The sequence below is a fragment of the Callospermophilus lateralis genome, chromosome 17, assembly GCF_048772815.1.
Source record: "Callospermophilus lateralis isolate mCalLat2 chromosome 17, mCalLat2.hap1, whole genome shotgun sequence".
Taxonomy (NCBI): domain Eukaryota; kingdom Metazoa; phylum Chordata; class Mammalia; order Rodentia; family Sciuridae; genus Callospermophilus; species Callospermophilus lateralis.
The window spans coordinates 66,945,317-66,966,963 of NC_135321.1; the positions used below are offsets into that span (position 1 = coordinate 66,945,317).

The 21,647-nt window shown below is 53.5% G+C and overlaps 1 protein-coding gene across 1 annotated transcript in view; it reads left to right on the top strand.

The window, feature by feature from the left end:
• Window positions 1-426: 426 nt before the first annotated feature.
• The window catches only part of Gnal (G protein subunit alpha L), a 117,216-nt gene continuing 95,995 nt past the window's right edge, over window positions 427-21,647 (top strand). Inside the window, exon 1 of the mRNA XM_076837021.2 lies at window positions 427-772. Within this exon, the coding sequence (XP_076693136.1) occupies window positions 427-772 (346 nt within the window). The remainder of the gene's footprint in view (window positions 773-21,647) is intronic.

The window sequence follows — 21,647 nt, forward strand, 5'->3', positions numbered from 1 at the left end:
AACGACCTTGAGCTGAGCTGCGTCCCGACGCCAGGCTGTAGATGCTCATCCACCGCGGTCCGAGACCACAGCTGCCCTGGTTTTGTGACCGCTGCGCCCGCGGCTCCAGGCGGTGGCCGCACGGCGGCGGCGACGGCCCTGTCCGCAGCTGCGCGCCGGCTGGGCGGTGCCATTTACGGTAGCCAGGGCCCGGGCGCGAGCGAGTCTACGGTCAGCCGGGGCGATATTTACGGTAACGACGGCGAGCCCGCGGCGGGGTTGACGGCAGCGGGCTGCCCCGCGGCTCCGAGTCCCGCGGTCTCTGGCCCAGGCGGCCGCCACTCCGCACCCCGCGGACAATGCGGCACGGCCCTCGGCGGCGGTGAGGGGCCGGGGCCCTCCGCCCGCGCCCGGCCTGAGCGCGGGGCCCTGCGCCCGCCCCCGCCCATGGGTCTGTGCTACAGCCTGCGGCCGCTTCTCTTCGGGGACCCCGAGGACGCCCCCTGCGCGGACCCCGAGTCCCGGCTAGAGGACGCGCGGCCCGACCCGGCCCCGGCCGGGACGGCGGGGAGTGATGCGGCCGGGACCCCACTCCCGCGAGGCGGCGGCCAGAGCGCAGCGAGCGCGGGGCCCAGCGCGGAAAAGCCGAAGGGGAAGCGGCGGCGCCCGGAACAGCTGCGCGCCGAGGAGCGCGAGGCCGCCCGGGAGGCGCGGAGAGTGAGCCGCGGCATCGACCGCATGCTGCGCGAGCAGAAGAGGGACCTGCAGCAGACGCACCGGCTCCTGCTGCTGGGTAGGTCCCGCGCGCGGGTGGGCACAGCGGGGCGCAGGGCGCGGCTCCCCGCGGGGTGGGCGACGGTCGCAGACGCGGTCCTGGAGGGTCAGACAGCCTGGGAGACCGCCGGCTGAGACTGGCCTGGAAAAGCTTTATCTGGACAGTATTTTGCTGCAGCCACTGAGAACATGCACAGGGGTGGTTTTGCGCCTTTGCGATGCCGGCTGGTTGCGCGCTTGTAAGTAATTAATGAGCCTCTCCGGGAAGCATCCTCCCTCCCGGGAAGTGTCCTCCCTCCCGTCCTCGGGTTGATTCCCACAGTGCGCTCCGCGCCCTGCCCCGGCGTCAGGCAAGAAGCAAGGGAAGGCGTTACACGGCCTCTTAGCCTGACCACAAAGCTCTCCTTCCCACCCCTGTGTTGGAGAAGAGTGGCCGGCGAGTGTGGCTCGAGGACTGCTGGGAAATAACGTCAGCGTCCGAAGCCTCGGCCCCCAGCGCTTACAGGGCATCTCGGCGCCCTGCGCAGCCCCGGAGCTGTGGGAACGCTTCCTCGTCCCCAGACCCCACAGCTGCCCAGCATCGGCTGCAGGCAGGCGGAGGACCGAGCGCGCTCAGCCGCTGCGTGACGGGTGCTCTGTCCCAGCCGAGCTCAGCGTTAGCGAGCGCAGGTGTGTCTCTGCCAGTTAGCGGCCAGAGTCACTTCCTGGGCGCTCTGCTGTAGGATGGGGGGGGGGGGGGGATCCTGAATTCTTGACTCTACTTGTTGCCTTTTAAACTTTAAGGGAAAAAGTGACAAAGTGGAGTGGGCTTTTGATCTCAAGTTAGTAACAAGAAGGAAGGAGTCTACTTGGGTCTAGCCCTGCTGTGCGAGGGGGAAGGAGCTATCCCATGACTGGAGTCAAAAGCCTGTTTACAAATGAAGGTGACTTTTAAAATCTAGACAACAATAAATATTGAATTTAGAAGGACTTACCTGCTGCAAGAATGATTAAAACAACATGAACCTGCTGCTGTGTCATGGGAAAATATCTGAAGTTCTAAACCAAAGGGAATTGTTTTCAAATAAATAATACAAAATAAATATGATAGGGCTGCCTTATCTGCAGAGATTTGATCCAAGGTCCCATGGATAACTGGGACAGTGTAGGCACCAGACCCTCTCTGTACCTGCTTTTCCCTATACATACACACCTATGGTAAAGTTTAATTTATAATGTGTCTGATGGCATGACTAACAAAACAGCAATTATAACCACTTACTATAATGAAAATTATGGGAATGTGGCCCCCCAAAAGTCTTACTATGTTTACTCACTCCTCTTGTGAGTTTTAATGAGACTGTATAGTGAAACATATCTCTAAAATATTAATAAAAAGCAGTTCTGGGACAGTGGGTAGCTCTGTGGTAGACTGTGTACTTAGTGTGCCACCAGGCCTGGGCTCCATCCCCAGCACCAAAATAATGATGAAATAATAATAATTACTGTTATTTTGTTATATGTTAGTTATTTTGTTACATATAATATTATTAGTAATTTGTTATATATCATAGAAATAATGAATATATAATAAAAATTTAGTAAACTGATTTTTGGGACAGAGAAGTGGGAAGTAGTGTCTGAAGAACAGAATGGTGGGCTCTAAGCAGCCCATTCTTTGAACAGGTTTTGAATGACCACACTCATGGACATTGTTTATCTCCGGCCTAGTGGAGCTGATGATCAACGTCGCCTGCCACCTGCCCTTGAATGAGAGGACTGGTGTGCCGAGTTCTCCACCCAAGGACATCACACTGCAACTCGGGCTGTTACATCTGTCCGATGCTGTTTGCAGGTGTCGTGTAGATTTGAGTTTTGAACACAGAAAGGTTCTTGGTGTTGCTGGCATTCCTGATGGATTTACTGAGCAAACAAGGTTTGAATCGGAGCCCTGACATGCAACCAAGGATTTCCTCAGATGCTTGCTTCTCCTTGCCCCGTCTGCCTACTGGTTCTGGAAGTGAGTGGGGTGCCTGGTGGGGGGTCAGAGCACTCACAGGCTCCAGGAGGGAGCCTTGCTGCAGGGCTGCCAGCTAGACAGCTCAGGGCTGTGCCGTCCTCGGGTACTCTCCTCCCCACGGTCATTCCTCCCCTGGGAGTCCCTGCACAGACCAGATGAGCCTCTCTGAGCCTCAGCTCCCTTGCCAATACTAATTCCAGTGGGAGGACTCAGTGGGAGGAGTCAGCGAAATGGGTTGGAGTGATCTCTGTGAGCTCACGCTCAGGAAGGTGGACAGGTCTCAAAACCCCGCATCCAACTGTACCAACAGAATCTCTTCCCAGTGCTACTCATGCTCTCCATGGTGCACGCGACGCTGGCACAAGAGTCACAGCCCTGCAGGGTGAGGCAGAAGGCCGCAGCACAGCGGAGTGGTCCCGCGGGAGACTCGAATGGGCACACAGGTGGGGGGCAGAAACGAGGAGGGAGAGGGGCCGGCTGAGCTGGATGGCACACCTCATGAGGTCTCAACACCCTGGGGACTGAGGAGGCGGAGGCCGGACACCTGGACCTCTCTGCCTTCTGGCTTCGGTAATGTGGGGCCACCATTCTCCTCAGCAAGGAACCTCAGAGGCAGAGGTGTGGAGGGAGCAGAGAATGAGGAGCTTCGCTTTGGGCATTGGAAACAGCTGCAGTGGGGTTCCCATGGCAGATCTGTGAAGGGGCTGGGTGTCCCTGGGGGTCTGCAGCAGGAGGAACGCTCAGGTGGAGCCAGAGAGAGATGCCCAGGATGGGCCCTCCAACCCGGGAAGAATGTGCAGAGCCGAAGGGAAGAGCCTGGACAGGGGCTTGTGGAACTGCAGCCATCCAGAGGCGCTGGAGGAAGGCCAGGCAGGAAAGGGCTTGAGAGGAAGAGAGCACACAGCAGTTTCAACCAGGAACTCGAAGATAATACTGAAGGTGATCCATTGGCTTGGCTGCTTGTGGGATCAGGAGCGGGCTGAAGATTGACACAGTGTGAGCGTGGACACCCACTGTGCCTGTTCTGGGTGGACTTGGTTGCAGAAGACAAAGCAGCTGCCCCATGCCTCTCTGGTGTCCACAGAGAGGTGGCTCAGGAGGGCACAGAGGATGCCCTAGTGGCGGCTTCTCCTAAAAGGAAAGTAAAGGTGGGGGAAGAACTACTGTCTTCCAGCTCAGGAAGTTCCTGATCACTGTAGCCTCTGCTTTGATGTTGGTGATGAGTCCACCACGTAGCACTGGGGCATAGACCCAACACAGCCCCTCCACCACACTGTTGCATACGTCTATAATTTACTGTGAGATCCTGCAGTAGCACACAGGATTTGCAGTTCAGATGGGACCAGGACAGGCAGCAAGTTCCCTTGCTGACCCCATCTTCCCAGGTTTCCAGACATAAGCCTTTTCAAGGATGACACCTACCTGGTAGGGCCTGAAACCAGCTCATGACATTGAAAGCGGCAATCAGGAGACTTCCCTAGTGTGTTGCTCAGCTTGCCTTGCTGTAACCAAAACACCTGCCAAGAGCCGCAGGAAGGAGGGAGAGTTTATTTTGACTCATGGTTCCAGAGGTACAGTCTACGGGGGTCCAAGTCCATTGCTCTGGGCCCAAGTGAAGGGCGTGGTGGAGGGCACTGCTCTATCCCTGGCAACCAGAAGCAGGGAGAAAGGGGGAGAGGAGGAAGGGGCCAAGGGGAGAGGCACCCTCCAGAACTCCCCCAGGACCTGCCTCAGCCAGCCACACCTCCTGCCTCAGCTACCACGACATTGGTCACATTAGACTACTTCCTAGTCTGAACGGACTGATTCGCTCATGGCTCTCACAGTCCAGTCACTTCACCTTAGAACATTTTCACATTAACAGAGGTGCCTTGGGGGATGCCTCCCATGCAAACCATGACACCCGCTATGTAATTAAATAAGAATAAAGAACCCTACAGAATTGCTCCTCATCTCCCAGCACCCAGAATAATTTAGTTCCTGTGTAATTCACTCATACCTAATATCAGTTCTGGTTGATTCCAAACTGAAATCATCCTTTGGCTGAAAATTCAGTGCTGCTAACTGGAGCAGCGTCAGGCTCCTGTATTCGAGAGTCAGGTGGAAACTGTCCCATCATTTCAGTTCCCTTTCCAGGGAGGAACAGGCAGAGGACAGGGCACTTGGGGCCGTGGAGCTACTCCACATGCACATCCTTGTTCATTTGTGCAGATCCACAGAACACCCAGCAAAGAGGAAGCGCAGCCCAGACCTGGGCAGGAATGGTGTCTAGTCCAGCCCCATGGATGGCACCTGATGGACAACTCCGGGCATGGTGACAGTGCCTTGAGGGACGGGGATGGGAAACGGCTGTGCCTGCTGCTCCGTGTTACTCTGAACCTAAGACTACTCTTAGACAGTCTGTTTTCAAAAACTCCTTACTAGGAAAAGAGGTGGGTGAAAAGACTTTGTCCTAGATTGGAATCCCAGAAAGGGGAGCTGATGGGGAAGAGGACGACACGCAGGGCCAGAGAGCAGGTCATCTAACAAGCTTCTCAGGGCCACAGACACCACCTCCACCTCCAAAAGAGCCCAGGTAGGTTGGCCAGAGCAGGAACGAAGTGTTCGTAGCTAAAAGACGCAGCCTGTGATAAGAAGAGCATCACCTACACCCCGCTGATGCCTTTCTGGGTGACTGTCCCCAGCAGCAGAGGCTTCAGGCTGGCTCTGTGGTATCGACACCCTGCTGGACACGGAGACCAGCACACACGCTGGCCCTGGTCCCTGCTGGTGCCCTGGCTCTGGCCTTGTCGGGAGGAATGGCAACTCTCGCCCTGATGCTGGTGTGGGAGCCTCTCCCAGGGCCCCTGCCAATGGTGTCATGGAGCGTCCCATCATCAGCCTCGGGGTCCAGCTACCCTCTGCAGCCCTGCCGTGTCCATCTGCTGCCCTGAGGAAACGTCAGTAAGCACCTCAAGGACCCCGGAGCCATTTTCCCTGATCCTCCAGCAGAGGCCTGGAGATGGAGGCCCACAGTGCTCCAGTTGGTGTTCACGAACATTTTGAAAAGCCACGTCTCCTTGAAGGAAGGGAACGGTCCTGGGAAAGCTCAGGCCGGGGTCTTAACTGGAAAAGGAGGGGCACCATATCCACACCTGGAGTGTCAGGGGCAAAGGTGACTTTATTTGTCAACCACACGCATTTCTTTAGGGTCCACAGTGTGCTTCTCTGGGTCACAGAGATTCCCCCAGATGGAGGGCACAGGCTCAGCTTTGCTCCCATGGCAGCCCCTGAAGGCCCTGCCTGTCAACACCATGGCCCTGGGGACACGTGCACTTTGGAGGACACATTCCAACTGGAGCAGTGGGTCACAGTGACCGCAGCCCCTGGGTTACAGGGCCGATCACACAGAGGACAGTGTCCCCTCCCTGCCTCAACTGTGGTCCCAGCCTCCAGGGAGACCTTGCACCTGAATGCTTTGTCATGGGCTACTGTGCCTAAAGCTCAAGAGTGTCCGGGGCACCACTGTGGCCAGAGTCTTGGGGCAGAGGGTGAGGACAGCGAGGGGCAGGTCTCTCAGGGTCAACCCACAGCTGGGCACACCCCATGTTAAATACCCCAGACTCCTGCCAGCCCAGGTCAGAGGGAGGCAGGCGTGCTCTGGCAGGCCCTGCTCCCGCGCCAAGGGACCTGCCACCGCGCAGCCACGTATCCTGTGGGGGTCTTCCGACACTACCTCCTGAACTCTTAACTCTTCTCTTCCCCAATGTCCACATTTTCTTATCAAATCTTTCCCTTTTGTGGAACATGTGACGCAGATCTATAAAGTTATTAATCCGGGTAAATATTATTAAGTCCATTACCAAAAGTTGTTTAAATTTTAACAGCTTTTCTGATATTGTAATTGAGATACATAAAATTGCACGTATTAAAGCGGATGATTGGATTAATTTAATATGCGTGTGCCCCCAAAACCATCCCTACAACCAAGGAATAAGCACATCCCCCACCTGCAGGTCTCCTCCTGCCCTTGGTTTGCGTTCATGGAGATACTCGACATGTGTCACTCAGCACTGTTAACCACAGGCACAGTGTCGCATCCGGCTCTCTACAACCTGCTCCTCTTGTGTGACTAGGCTTTGCCTTCCTCCCACCCCTGGAAACCACCATCCCATTCTCCACTTCTGTGCTGGACTCGTGTGGACTCCACATGTGACTGAGGCAGGCGGCTCCCTTCCCTCTGTGACCAGCATGTGTCCCTAGCATTACGTCCTCCAGGCTCATCCATCCATAGTGTCACACCCGGGACGATTTCCTCCTTTTTAACGTTGTGTAATACTCCATGGCATATGTATACCACATTTTGATCATCCATTCATGAACCCATGGATGTGTAGTGGTTTCTGTGGCTTGATGTTATGAGTAATGTCACAGTGAACACAGGAATGCAGCTCTCTCTTTGACAGAGAGATTAATGTTTGGGGACATATACAAGAATCGGGATCGCTGAACACTGCGGTGGTTGTCTTTTGAGCTTTCTAAGCAGCAGTGCCATGTTGTGGCCTCCAGCAGTGGACAAGAGTCCCAACCCCCACATCCTTGCCAACATTCACCCTCTTTTGGTTTTTGACACTAGCCATCCGAGCAGGTGTGAGGCCATGGCTCACAGAGGTTTTGACTTACATTTTCTGATGATGAATAACATTAGCATTTTCTCATAACCCATTGATCATTTGCATGTCCCCTTTGAAGAAGCGTCCTTCAAATCCTCTGCCCGTCTTTCGGTCGAGCTGGTTGGCTTTTTGCTGTTGAGCTGTAGGACTTGGTAGGTATTTTGGAGACTGACCACTTGCTGGGTGCATTTTGGGGGTGTTATTTTTAATGTTATTAGAAATGGGATTGTTTTCTTAATTTCATATTTGGATAGTTCCTTGTTTATACAAAGAAATGCAACTGACCTTTGTACATTTTTTCTGTATCCTGCACTTTTCTGAATTCACTGAACAGTGCTGACAGTTTTTTGAGGAGCCCGGGGTTTCCATTGTATAAGATGACGCCATCTGCAAACAGACCTCTGTGCCTCCTCCTTTCCAGTGTGGATGCCCTTTGTCTCCTGCCTCATCGCTCTGGCTGCCACTGCTAGGATGGTGCTGGATAGAACTGGTGACAGAGGGCACCCTTGCCTGGTCTTGGAGGACGAGCTTCCAGGCTTTCACTGCTGAGTTCGAGGGTAGCCTCGTCATGTCGAGTGCAGCCCCTCTGCACCTGGCATTCGGACTTCATATCATGGAAGAGTGTGGGACTTTGTCAGGTCTTTTCAGCGGCTGTTGGCAGGTCATGTGACCTTTGCAGGACTCATTCTGATCATGTGGTCTGTCACATGCACTGATTGGCTGTGGTCTGTCACATGCACTGATTGGCATGTGTCCAGCCCTTCTGCAGCCCATTCATTCACCCTGCACCCCAGGGGTCGCCCTTGTTGGTCCTGGTGTCCCCTCTCTTCATGTGCTCTCCGTCCAGTCTGCCAGGATTCTGCTGAGGACCTCTGTGTGCATGGCCTCCAAGGACATTGAACTATGGTTTTGATTTCAGCATCTTCGTGCAGCTTTGGTGTCAGAGGGATGCTGGTCTCATACCGTGAGTTGGGAAGTGTTCCCTCTTCTTAATTGTGTGTAAGGGTTTGAGGATTGGTGTTAACTCTTCAAGGGTTCAGTAAGTTTCTCCAGTGAAATTTTAGTCAAAAAGGAGTGTTGAATTTCAGCAAATTCTCACCTGATCCTGGGCTTTTATTTGTTGGTTAGTTTGGAGTCATGCACTCAGTCTCCTTGCTCAGGATTAGTCTGGGTTCAGATTTTCTATGTATTCACGATTCAGACTTCACAAGTTGTATATTTCTAGAAATCTATCCATTTCTTCTAGGTGACTGAATTTATTGGCATATGTCATCTTTTATGATCCTTTCTATCTCGGTGGTATTAGTTGTGATATCTCTTCTTTCTGAATTTATTCATTTGCGTTTTCTCTCCTTTTTTTAGTCTAGCTAAACATTTATCAATTTTATCAATTATTTTATCTTTCCTCCCCACCTCCAGAGATTGAAAAAAAGAGTCCTCACAATTTCAACTGAGATAGCATCACTTGGTTATTGGTTGTTGAGGGTTAAAGGTAGAGGTGTGTGATCTCAATTTGGTTTGGGGGGATGTTTTGTATTTTTGGGGTCTTACTGGAGTCAAACCCAGGTCCCCACCACATGGTGACCAGTGCTTTATCACTGAGCCACATCCTCAGCTCTTTTTAAATTTGATTTAGAGACAGGATCTCACTTAGTTGCTTAGCGCCTCACTAATAGCTGACGCTGGCCCCAAACTTACAATCCTCCTGCCTTAGCCTCCAAGTAGCTGGGATTACAGGTGTGCGCCACCATGCCCAACTTTTGAGTTGGAATTGTTTAAATTTATCTTTTTTGCATGCTTCAAAGAAAACTCAGAGCGGCAAAGATGTGTTGCAGAACACATGCTTGCGAGGCCAGCTCCTGGGCCAGCTGAGCTTGGAGCAGGCATCAGCTGTTTCTGCAGAGGGACAGTTTAGGCCACAAGGTAAAGTCAAGGGTGCTGTCTGTCATGCAGATACGTAAGTCACAAAAGCGATGGAATTTGCAAAAAAATTATCAAATCCTAATGTGATAGATCAAATGCAATGAAAATAATTGCTATGACTTTTGTAAGACAAGTCTAACGAGAAGATGGGAACTGATTCTGGGAGGAGTTATGATTTCACTTAATTGGGGTTCACGGCCAGCATTCCCTGTGGTCTGAATCCACCGTGAATGTCCTTCTGGTGACGCTGACCTGCAGCGAGATGTCCAGCAGCCGTGTGTGCAGACCTCAGCGGGGGCTGGAAGTGGACACTGGCCACAGGCGGTTTGGGTCATTTTCCTTCCCGAGGAGACGTCTTGTGCTGAGCTCCTGTTTTTGCTGCTTTGGTGTTTGGACGGTGGTGTGTGTTTGGGGGGTGCTGGGGACGGAACCCAGGACTCCATGCTAGTCAAGGCTCTGTCACCAAGCCACACCCAGCCTCTGTTCTTGATTTCTATTTGAAACGGTGAATCTGCTGTGAAATCACGGAAGTTTTCTGTTGCCAACAAAATCCTGCACATGAGTAAGTCTGGGCTTTCGACGTGGCCTTCCTCTGCCACAAGCAAATGCATCCGGGGATTCCTGCGAGGCAGCAGGTTAGACCGTGGGAGGGGGTGGACAGAGCCCCTCAGACCTGACTCCCGGGGGCACATTCCACAGTGAATCTGCCTCCCCTCCTCCCTCTAAGCACCCCACCACTTTGTGTGATTCTCAACCAGACTTTCTTGGGTGTCTCATGACCACTTGAGTTAAAAATGCCAATCCCTCACCATGGCGAAGGCTCCGTACTCGCACGGTGGGCCTCGCCCCCTGCCCTCTTCCTGGCTCTCCCGGGGACCGGCCACAGAGCCTTCCTCTGTTCCTGACCGAGCCTCGCTCTTGTCCTTGTTGCCATGGGCACCGTCCGCTCTCCAGGGCCTCCCCGCTGCCCTCAGCCTGGCCACTCCACTGACCCGGGAGTCCCACTGAAGGTCACCCAGCCTCAACACGACAGTGCCCAGTTCCATCGTGACCACGGCATCCACCGTGATGAACTCCTGTTCGCTCAGAGCCTCTAAGAAAGTGACCTTGGGCCTGTCCTGCATGTGGCCCTCGGTGGCTGTGCTCCCGCGTTCTTCCAGGGCCTTGCTCTGACTGTTCCCTTCACAGGGATAGCGCAGCCCCTGAAAGCTACATGCTCACTGCCCACTTCAGCCAGGTCTCTTGGCAGAGAGGCCTTCCTGGACCGTCCTACCTAGAAGAGCTCAGCCTCTCCCGCCCTTCGCTCTATTTTTCAAGTAGACCTCACCGGGCTCGCTCTTCACCGTGCTTCTCCTTCCCTTCCTCAGAAGCTCCAAGAGAGAAGGGACTCATGTTTACTCACTGTCACTTCCCTGGAGACTTACAATACGTGGTAGTGGGCACCTACTCTGTAGTGGTCACTCTATTTTTAAAAGCTGGATATGCGTCTCAGGGGTAGAGCACTTGCCTAGCATGTGCGAGGCCCTGGGTTTCATCCCCAGCATTGCAAAAAATGTGTTGTTGGCTTTCATTGCTGTCACAAAATGACCGAGATAAACAACTTAAAGACAGAAGGATTTTTTGGGGGGGTCACAGTTATAAAGGGTTCAGTTATGGTTGATTCAGTTGGGGGTCTGTGGCAAAGGAAGCAGCTTACCTCACAGCATCTGAGACACAAAGAGACCAGAGCGGCCGGGTCTCAATTCCCCTTCAAGGGCACATCCCCAGTGACCTAACTTCCTTCCACCAGGCCTCACCTCCTAGAGGTCCCACCAGCTCCCAGAGCACCACAGGATACTGGCCACACCTTTGGCACAGAGCCCTTTGGGGGACGTTCAGGAGTCAAACTGTGGCGCCTGTGTTAGCTGTTCACACTGCCATGCAAATAGCCGAGAAGGCTCAGGGTTCTGATGTGTCCAGTCCAAGGTCACGTGGCCCCATTGACTGGGCCTTTGACCCTCCTCACAGGAGTATGTGGGGGAAGCCACTGACCGCACCAGCCAGGAAGCACAAAGGAAGAGGAAGACACTGGGTCCCACGGTCCCCTCCAAGCACACACCCCAGCGGCCTAAGGACTCCCAGTAGCCCCACCTCCTAGAGATTTCACCTACCCTGGGGACCAAGCCTCACCTTGGGCACTTGGGGACCCTGCTAGACACAGCAACAGCCTTGATCGGCGTTTGCACCAGAAGCATTACTGTCCTTCACGTTATGTGGTCAGTGACAAAGACGGGGAAACCAGGGGCCCCAGGAACAATGGTGGGTCAAACCTGACAGGGAACTGCCAAGGCGCAGGGCAGGAGGGTCACAGGAGGAGGCACACCAGTCCCCACGATCCAAATATTCCTGAAGGGACTAAGTGTTCGTCAGTGCAACCTTTTTATATCTCCTCAATGATAAAGTCTGAAACCCAAGTTGTAAGCTTAGCCCTGGTTTGGGGAATTATGAAAAAAGACAGAATTTTAGAGAAATTCCATGGTATTTTCAATGTATCAGCAAAATCAAGGTGTGGTATTATTCAACACCAGGTGAAGGTATTTTGACACTTTAAAATATTAGCAACTTATAAATGTTAAAAAAAATGTTAATGAGATATGATATACACATTCACCCACAATGTGTGTGTGTGTGTGTGTGTGTGTGCGCGCGCGTACATGACTGAAGCTAGAAACAGAAAACCCAATTTTTCACCTTTAAATTAGGAGTGGTTACTTTCTTCATAAGCTATCTTTGGAAATCCTTACCAATACAAAAAAAAAAAAAGAATTTTAGAGAACCATGTATCACAATAAATCATGATAGATGTGTCTACATTCCAAGTTCTTATGATTGAAGTTCATCTCATAGACCCTGTGGCATAAGGTAACACAGGCTTTTCCTTCAATACTTTCTCTACATTGGGGACCCATTCCTGAGGCCCTGCCTCTCATAGGGATACTCCAGCATAGGATTCTAATTGAGCATATGAATCATTTGTAATTTATAAAACTTCCATTCTTGATGTCTCCCTTTCAACTTTCCATTACATCGCAAATGGATCACCTCCTAGTGAAGGTTAGGTGGGATCTCTTCCGTTGCACAGTTAAATGGGTTTTGAAATTTGGAAATTTCCTTTGCATGTATGTCAGGTTATTTAAAATACTCCTGAAATTGTCCTTTGAGCTTGCAAAATGTCCCTGCCGTAAATTTGGATGGGAATGGAGACGTCACGTCCTGTTTGGGGTTTTGACAGCACAGGATGTGTGTGAGGGAACGCACGTGGCATTACTTGTGATTCAAACATAAGTGTCCTCTGGATGACCTATTTACAATATAAGATCTGCATCTAAGTGCAGTTTTGGCTTCATTATTTTAAGTTAGATTACTTGAGAAACAAGTCTTCACTAAAAGCTAATTCCCAAAGCAATCCAACATTCATTAATAAAGATCATGAAGGGTTCTCTTTTTCCCAGAAAAATTTCCATCTCATCCCTGAGCTCAAGAATTCACACTGAAACATCACCACTGCTAAGCCACTGAAGTGCTGTAACCTAAGAAGCTTCTATTTGCGCCAAACATTAGTGGAACTGACAACGTCCACTCAAGTAAGCAGAGTCCACAGCTGCTGATGGGAGTCCAGCAGCTCATGGCAGAGTACCTGCTGGTACCGTAAATGACCGTCAGATGCAAACACTCTATATTTTCACAAGCTTTGCAGATTTGTCCCACTAAACCTTTCTCTATTCCACATTCATTTCTACTACCCTTAGTAGTGTTAGCTCATCTTAGTGGATCCCACTCGAGGTGGCACTAAATTAGAGTTTTCTCTTTGAAAATACCTTCACCATGATTGTTCTACAAAGATTGTTCCTGGAGGTCACCTCTCAGTCACTTTGCACTCAACACTGATGCCTTGAGTAAACAATTACAACTGAGCATTACCAGAACTGATACCTAGCCAAGGAAAAACCTTGGTTTTTAATGAACTGTTAATCTTGCTGCCAGCATCCTTGATTCCTTCAGCAACTGTTCTTGGCAAATGGCTAGTAGTTTATTTTCCCTGGACACTCTTTTTTTCTGCTGCTGCAATCAAACATCTAATTAATACCAGCAGGTGGTTCTTCTTGCTTGGCTAACAAATGAGCCATGTAAATATGGGGGGCACATGGGGAAAACCATATGAATTTGAGGGGAGAAACATTCTCAGTTCATACAAACAGAGGCAGCGAGCCAGGGTCACCCACGGGCCACATTGCTAGCCCAGGTCTGGACCCTACAGACAACCCTACACATGTGAGCCCATCACTCTGAAAGACCACTTTCAACTGGTGACCACGAAGCAGGCCTGGGGTAGACACTCAGTGTTCACTGAAGGCACAGGAGACTGGCCCAGCTCCTGCTCACACGGGGGTGGGGGGGTATCCCAACCAAGTACTCTGGCCCTTCCCACTGATGTCACCGGGAGGGGTGGAGCCCTGCAGGAAGCCCACCCAGCGATGTCACCCCGTTCAGGAGACAGTGGCCTTCTCTCAGGCCCTGGCCCGCTCAGTCACTCCCCTCTTTTCCGTCCGGGGCTCTGGAAGTCACTCCACCTCTTTCCTGAGCAACCTGGTGGATGGCCGTTGGTGTAACCCAGAAGTGGCCCCTTATGGGAGGGTGACACGTCCCCACCACCCTCTGTTCAAGCCCTTTGGTTCACAGAGAGAATTACCTTCTCCTCTGAGCATGGAAAGGGTCCAACTTGGGGAGGGGGAGCTGCCGCTGGGAAGGAACTTTCTACCTACATTCCTGCTCGGTGGGGCTGGGTGGGGGTGCTGACCTCAAATGGCCCAGTGGATCTTCCAGAGGTGCTGGCACCTCCAAGAGGTGGGTCGAGTGGGGTCGTAGGTCACTGGAGGTGTGCCCCAGAGGGCACAGTGCCACCTGGTCTCTTCCCCCTCCTTTCCATGCCCAGCCACAAGGTGAACAGGCCTCAACCACCACGGGCTCCCGCCATGATGTACTGCACCACCACTGGCCCAAAGCAACGGGGCCGCTTGTCCTGAACGCATCCTCCAAAACTGTGAGCCAAAGTGCACCCTTCCCTTCCTCGATTGGAGTGTGTGTTGCCATGGTGAGGAAGCTGATGGGCACAGCAGAGGGTGGGACGCTGACCGGCACAGTGGAGGGCCTGCCGTATTAGTTTCCTGCTGCTGCTGTAACAAATGGCCACAAATGTAGTGTATGGAAACAGCACCACTTTGTCTTATACTTCTATAGTCAGAAGTCCTCTAGAAGCCTCGCCGCCCTGGGCATGGGGCACTGCAGGGCTATATTCCTTTCTGAGGGATCCAGGGAACGTATTCTGGCCTTTTCCAGCACCCAAAGGCCACCCACATTCCTTGGCTGTGGTCCTTCCTCTTCTGCATGGGCAAGGCCTTCTCAGCAGATCATAGTCAAAATTTAGATGCACTAAAAATATTAGGAGCTTGTTAGAACCGCAAACCCTTGGGCCAAGACCTAGGAGACCAACGCCTCTGAGGGTGTATATGAAACTGTGTTAGTCAGCTCTCCATCACTGTAACAAAATGCCTGAGGTATTCAACTTATAAAGAGCAAAGGTTTATTTCGGCTAGCAGTTTGTGAGTTCAGTCCATGATTAATGAACCCCATCATTTTTGGAGCTGTGGTGAGGTAGCACACTGTGGCTGAAGCATGTGGTGGAGACAACTATTTATCTTACTGTAAAGAAGCAAAAGAAAAAACATGCTGGGTGCAGAGGCCCATGTCTGTCATCCCAGTGGCTCTGGAGGCTGAGGCAGGAGGATCTCAAGTTCAGAGTCAGCCTCAGCAACTTAGCGAGACCCTGTCTCTAAATAAAAAGGGCTGGGGTGTGGCTCAGTGGTTAAGTGCCCTGAGTTCAATCCCTGGAACCAAACAAGAAGAGGAGGAGGAGGAAGGGGGCAGGGGAGAGGAAGAAGAACAGGAAGTGGTGCGGGGGTCCCATGCTCCTCTCCAGGCCACACCTGTGATCTGCTACATGACGTCAAGGGTGGCTTCTCCGCCGTGGCATCTTGTCATGGCTCTGACAGCATCAGAGTTGGGAGCATCTCCAATTTCGAGTCTGGTGTAGAGAAGCTCACCTGGGCAGGTGCCTTTCCAGGTCGGCAGCACTTCTGGGTTGGGAGGATTCGCATCCCTTTCCCAAGGCTTTCCCCGCAGCATCCCACAGACCACGTGGCAGCTTGTGTTCTCAGGTCCTGCCCAGGAGGATGACCATCCCTCGGGGACGCCACGCGGGGGCTGTGGTGCCGTAGCTGTCCGGGGGTGCCTGGGTACTGGGCAGAGCTGTCTGTCCATGCGGCCTGTCTTCCTGTTCTCTGTGGATGGACTGTAGGGAGTGCCCACCAGCGCAGGTGAGGACAGCAGAGGGGAGGCAGCGTAGTGCGGGGGGGACCATGGGCCTGTGGCCACTCCTCCACACTTGCTTGTGTCTGAAGGGCTGGGTTGGGCCAGTTAGACCTGGACGTCCTTCGTGTGCTTGAAGGCTTGGTCCCAGTGCAGGGACGTCCAGAGGTGGTGCTTCTAGGGAAGAGTGGTCCTGAGAGCGCTGTCCCCCTTAGTGGTCAATCCTCTTGATAGATAGTACATTGGACATACCTCTGGGAGGCAGGACTAGTTGAGGGGAGCAGGTCACCTGGAAGGGCTTTTCATGCCCCCCCCGCCACGCCACCTCCCTCTCCCTCCTGGATGCTGTGAGCTGAGGGCCTGCCTCTGCCATGCTGGTCTGCCATTGTGTTCTCACCCTAGGCCAGAGCAGTGGACTCAACACCTGAGGCCAGGGGCCAGAAGGAACCTTCTCCCTGAGCTGCTCTTGCGGATCCTTTGGTGGCGTGAGGAAGCTGACCGGCATAGCCCACTTCCTCTCAGGACAGACGCTGCGCCGGGCACCCAGCACGAGGGTTTGGCGGGTCAGATGACACGAGGGACATTTGAGGTCCCGGGGTGACTTGTGGCCGTGGTCAAGCATTCAGAAGCTGCTCCTTGAGAGGAGAGCCCTGTTCTAGAATCCTGCGCGTCTGTGCGGGGACTCACCCCCAGGAGCCTGCGAAGGCTCTGCGACCTGCCATCACCCCACCAGGCACTGGCCAGCTGGGTCGCATGACTCCCAGCCAGAGCCACCTCTTGCTCTGGGTCTCACTCCAAACCAGCAGCTCTGTGGGTCCCCAAGAAGAGGACCAGAGTGGCACCCAATGTTGGGAGCAAAGTGCACCCTCCCAGTACCCTGTCCCCAAGTCTCGACGCCAGCATCCCACACGTGTGGCTGCATGCAGAGAAGAGGTGACTAAGGCAAAAACGGGGTCGTGCGGGTGGGCCCCCATCCAGAATGACCCCTGTCCTTCTAGAAGAGGAGATTGGAACAACAGGCCAAGGGATGGCCACGTGAGGACACAGGAGAAGACGGCCACCTGCTAGCCCAGGAGAAAGGCCCCAGGAGAACACCCTGCCCACACCATGGTCAAGAGCTTCTAACCCCCAAATCTGTGAGCAGAGGGACTTGTGAGCGCCCCGAGTCCGTGGCGCTTAGTTACAGCTTTCCTAGAAGCCTCTTCAGCGCAGCGTTGCCCTCCCAGGAGGCCACACAGAGTCACACGGGACATGGCCCCTGGGACTGGCTTCTCTCACCCAGTGGCCGGGGTGTGAGTTTCCTCTGCGTCTTTCTGTGCTGCTCAGGGAGGTTGCGAACCCAGTGCTGCACGCACATGTGGGTTTGGTGTGGCCCCTCCGCTCTCTGGGTTGTGGGAAGGCATCCAGCACGAGGGTTTGTCCATCCCATTTTTGTTTCCACCAGCACTGAAGAGGGTCCCGTGGCTCCCGCTCCTTGTCAGCGCTTGGTGTTGTCGCTGGCCTGGATTTTAGCCACAGTGACTCTCCGGTTCTAGCACCACATATTGAAAAGCCTGCCCGAGCCATCCCGTTCCTGGCTCCTTTGCAAACGTCCTTTGCCTGAGTCCATGTGGCTCTCTTTCTGGGCTCGCTGCTCTGGCCCACTGACTGGGGGCCTGTTCTTCCAGCAGCGGACTGTGGCTTTACCCAGGAACCACTCTTTATCTGTGGTAGAAAGGTCAAGGTCCTGCTGGACGCCTGAGATCACAGTGTCTGCTGTTTCCTGCATCTACCCACCTAGGAGGAATTTTCACCTTTGCTTTTGAAGAAGGACTTCTTGGTTTTCTGGCGTATTGTGAGCTCTGCTGCGGCTGCGGCTGCGTCTCTACAGTGCGATGATTTTAGTTCTTATGGATAAACACTGGGGAGTGTTACAGCCGGGTCCCCTGGTGGCTCTGTTACTTGTCTTCTGAGGAATCTCCTCACTATATTCCAGAGTGATCATACTCATTTTATTGTTTTATTTAGTGCCAGGGATTGAACCCAGGGACACTGGACCACTGAGCTGTATCCCCAGCCCTTTTTACATTTTCTTTAGAGAGAGGATGTTGCTAAGTTGCTCAGGGCCTCACTAAGTTGCTGAGGCTGGCTTTGAGCCTGTAATCCTCCTGCCTCAGCCTCCCAAACCACTGGAATTCCCACTGTGCATCACCACACCTGGCCAACATTTCACCCCCAGCTGTCTTTTAAAATGAGACTCAGTAAAGCCACAGGTTGGTTCCAAGACAGCAGGCTGCACACCTGGGGTGGGAGTGCACAAGCCTAGCCATCCAGGCTGGGCAGGTGACCAGTGGCACCCATGGTGAGAGAGAGAGAAGGCTGTGGTCACAGCATGGGATTCCGGTCCTGCTGTGCCCTTCTCAGGTGAGCAACTCCCTGTGAGTTCTGTCACCTCTGTCCCTGTGTCCTTGAGGGAGGCTGGCCTTCCCTGGCGATTGAGGATACCTCATACCTCTGAGGCTGACCCCATGTGTCCTAGAATCCAGCCGAAGGCCATGGGCAGGATTCCCCAGCATGAGGTCAGCCTGGCCACATGTGGAAGTGGCTTTGTCACCCGTCAGTCACAGTGGCTCCAAAGTCAGAGTTCCTGAAGGACGAGGTCTTGTGCTGAGGGCCATGGGCTTTGGGGACACAGCTCCTGCCTGCCTGGTGTTTGCCCTCCCTGGAGGACAAGGCTTCAGTGTGGGTCACCGCGGTAGAGTCGCACTCAGGAAGCTCCTTCCCATCCCCATGGCCCTCCCCCAGCCGCGGCCCCCCCAGGACACTCGGGAACTCTGCCTGACGGCCCCTGGGTTCCCTGCAACAGACCATGCAGTCCCTCTCCAAGCCGCTGCTGGCTATCTAGGGACAGCCTCCAGGCCTGACCATGCCATGCTGCTGTCCCTCCTGAGCCCTACAGTGCTTGCCCTGTCGTCCACTCAGGTGCCCCCTGACCTGAAGGCCTGGCTCCAGGCAACCCCGCCCCCGGCCTTCCGACCTTCGACCTGGAGCACCTCACAGCAGGCTCCTGGGAGGGAGGCCCTGTCTGCCTGGCGCCCCCCAGTGGGCATCACTCGTCTCTGCCCACAAGGACTGGCTTTTCTCCCCTTCAGGCAAATCCCATCCACAGACGCCAGAATCTACCCTTCCTAATGTTGCGAGTCGGTGGTCTTTAGTGTGGCCACAGATTGTGGCCGGTCCCAGTCTGAGCCCAGAATGTTTTGCCTTCCCAAGGGCACGCCTTTATCCCCACTGGCAGGCCCACCCAGGTCCCCTGCCTGCCCTGCAGCCACCAGCTGCCTTCCGTCCCTGTGGTTCCCTTGCTGGGTGTCCACGTGTGTGGCACACACGCGTGGCACGTGGTCTCTGGCTCCACTGTGGTAGTGGCCACTTTGTGCTTTGAATCAACCCTGCTCTGCCACTTCGACTTATTTTTAAAGCAGACGTATTTCTTTCTCTTCCTCTCGCCCTGCTTCCTCCCTGATCTCAGGGGAAACAGGATCACCCAGCCAGAGGTGTCGGTCCCTGAGCACACACCCACCACAGGAAAGAAGTCAGTTCAGGTCTCAGGAACGACTGTCTCCCAAATGAACAAGTGAATTCAACTCCAACGGAGAACACCTACAGTGAAGCCTGTGGAGCCCCTCTTTAAACACCTCCTGTTCCTAGTGGGGTGCAGTGGTGCGCCCTGTAATCCCAGCGGCTCGGGAGGCTGAGGCAGGAGGATCACAAGTTCAAAGCCAACCTCAGCAAAAGCAAGGCGCTAAGCAACTCAGTGTCTCTAAATAAAAAACAAAATAGGGCTGGGGATGTGGCTCAGTGGTCGAGTGCCCCTGAGTTCAATCCCAGGCACCACCCCCGCCCCCCAAAAAACCCTCCTTTTCCTACTGATGGCAGAATCACAACCTCTGGGACGGGAGTCCCCTGTGCTTCTCCTTTGCTAGCAAAGCAATAAACCTTCTTTTTCCTTTTTCTCAAGACCATGTCTTGTTATTGGACTGGCTTTGGGGGCAAGGACTGAGCTTTTGGCAACACACTGCACATCGCCCCTTCCCCCGTGGGCCACTGTCTGGCACCCCCCTCCTTCTCTGGTGCACCCCCCTCCTTCTCTGGTGGACGACTTCCTCGCATTGACATGTCTGCCTACCTCTGTGAGCATCCCTGGGCCCCGTCTGTTGCTATGTCGCCCAGTGTGGCTGTGAACACTTGGGTACAGGTTTTCATCTGGACCCAGCTCCATTTCCCTCCACTGCTTCCTGAAAGCTCGATTGATTGCTGGGCCGTCCGACCAGGCAGTTTAGGTTTGAGAAAGGATAGAACAAAAACCCAGCCATCTCACGTCGCCACCAGCAGCATAAGGGCCTCGCCTGCCAGTCCTGCTTTTCCTTGGCAGCCGCCTCCCGGGTGAACAGGGCTCACAGAGCATCTGACTTGCAACTGACCCTGCTGAGTGCCCTTCATGTGCGTGTCCCCTAGAGAAGTGTCTGTCCAGAGCATGGGCACATGTCAACTGAGCTCTCTCTCCCAGTGATGTTGAGCATCCGGTTCCAGGCTGCACCAGCCACACGGGACCCTAGGCCTGCCCAGGCCTGACCAGGACGTCCACTCCCAGGCCACACTGTCAAGCTTCACCTGTTTTCGTCATTTCAACATACTGTTAACTCCAGGGCTCTGAATCGGACCCTGCCAGCAAAACCCACGTCTGGGGGAGACACTGGAATTTTCTAAACAAAATGTCCTTATACTTTGAAACACTGTTTGACCATGTGAGTGTGAAGGCAGCAGGACCTAACCATTAGGGTGGACACAGTGCCTTAACAGCTACAGCAGCAACCTAGTCAGAGCTCGGGGAAGTCAGGGGGGCAGGAACTGCAGCTTTGTTGTGGGGCAGGTCGCTCAGAAAACACACCAAGTCCCAGTTTTGTCCAAATTGAAGAGTCTTTATTTAGCTGGCCAGCCAGCGACTGCTCCCTGCAGGACCCATAACTGTCTCTGCAAGGAACAGCCCCAAGCCTGAGCATTTCAAGTTATTTAAAGGCAAAAACCACATCCAGGTTGACGTAGCTGTAAGCAAGCAGGTACAGAAGCTGGATTGGGCAGTTAGTGAGGCAATGCAGTGGGTACATTGGTATTTCCCACAGGACTTTCCAGGTTGGCATAGCAGCAAGCAAACAGAAGGGAAGTGGGTCAAAATGACCCTAGTTGAGTACAAGTTAGAGAATGGTTACTAACGTCTAGACAATCAATCTCTGACAGGGTATATCACCCAAGAAAAATGGAAAAAGAAGAGAACAATTTTACATTGTATAAGAATTGCTACTTTGTGTTGCCAAGTATGCTGTGCTAGGTAACTGTTAATGGGTACAGAGGCTGGACTTTCTGCAGGAGAAAATCCTGCACAGACCTGGGCTCAGGCTGGGTCATTCCCCGAAGCTGCCACAGGGTGGTGCTGTCGCACAGGAGCGCTGGCCATCCTGTCTTCTCAGCCGCCCACTGTGCGCCAGGATGCTGGCTCAGCTGGCTCAGCTGGCTGCGGCCATCCACGCAGGATGCTCTGTCTGAGGGGGGACCTAGCATTCCTTCTGAGAAATGATGGTGTCTCATCTCAAGTTCAGGGAACGAATGTCAGGTGGTGGCCCAGCTGGACGTTAGCACCCACGGGTGGGCCAGGCAGCCTTCCCGGGGCCTGAGCAGCACCCTGGAGTGGGAGTGTCCTGGCCTCTTGTTGGTGTGCTCTTTCTCTCCCAGGAATATTTTTTTCTAGGTTTAAAAGAAATTTTTAAAAATCAGCCCAGGCCCTATTTGTGCATGAGATTCTGTAGCTGCTGGCCGGTCCTGTCACTCTGCCAACCCACGGCCACTTCGTGCTGGAGGGGGAGCCCCAGGCCTCACTGAGC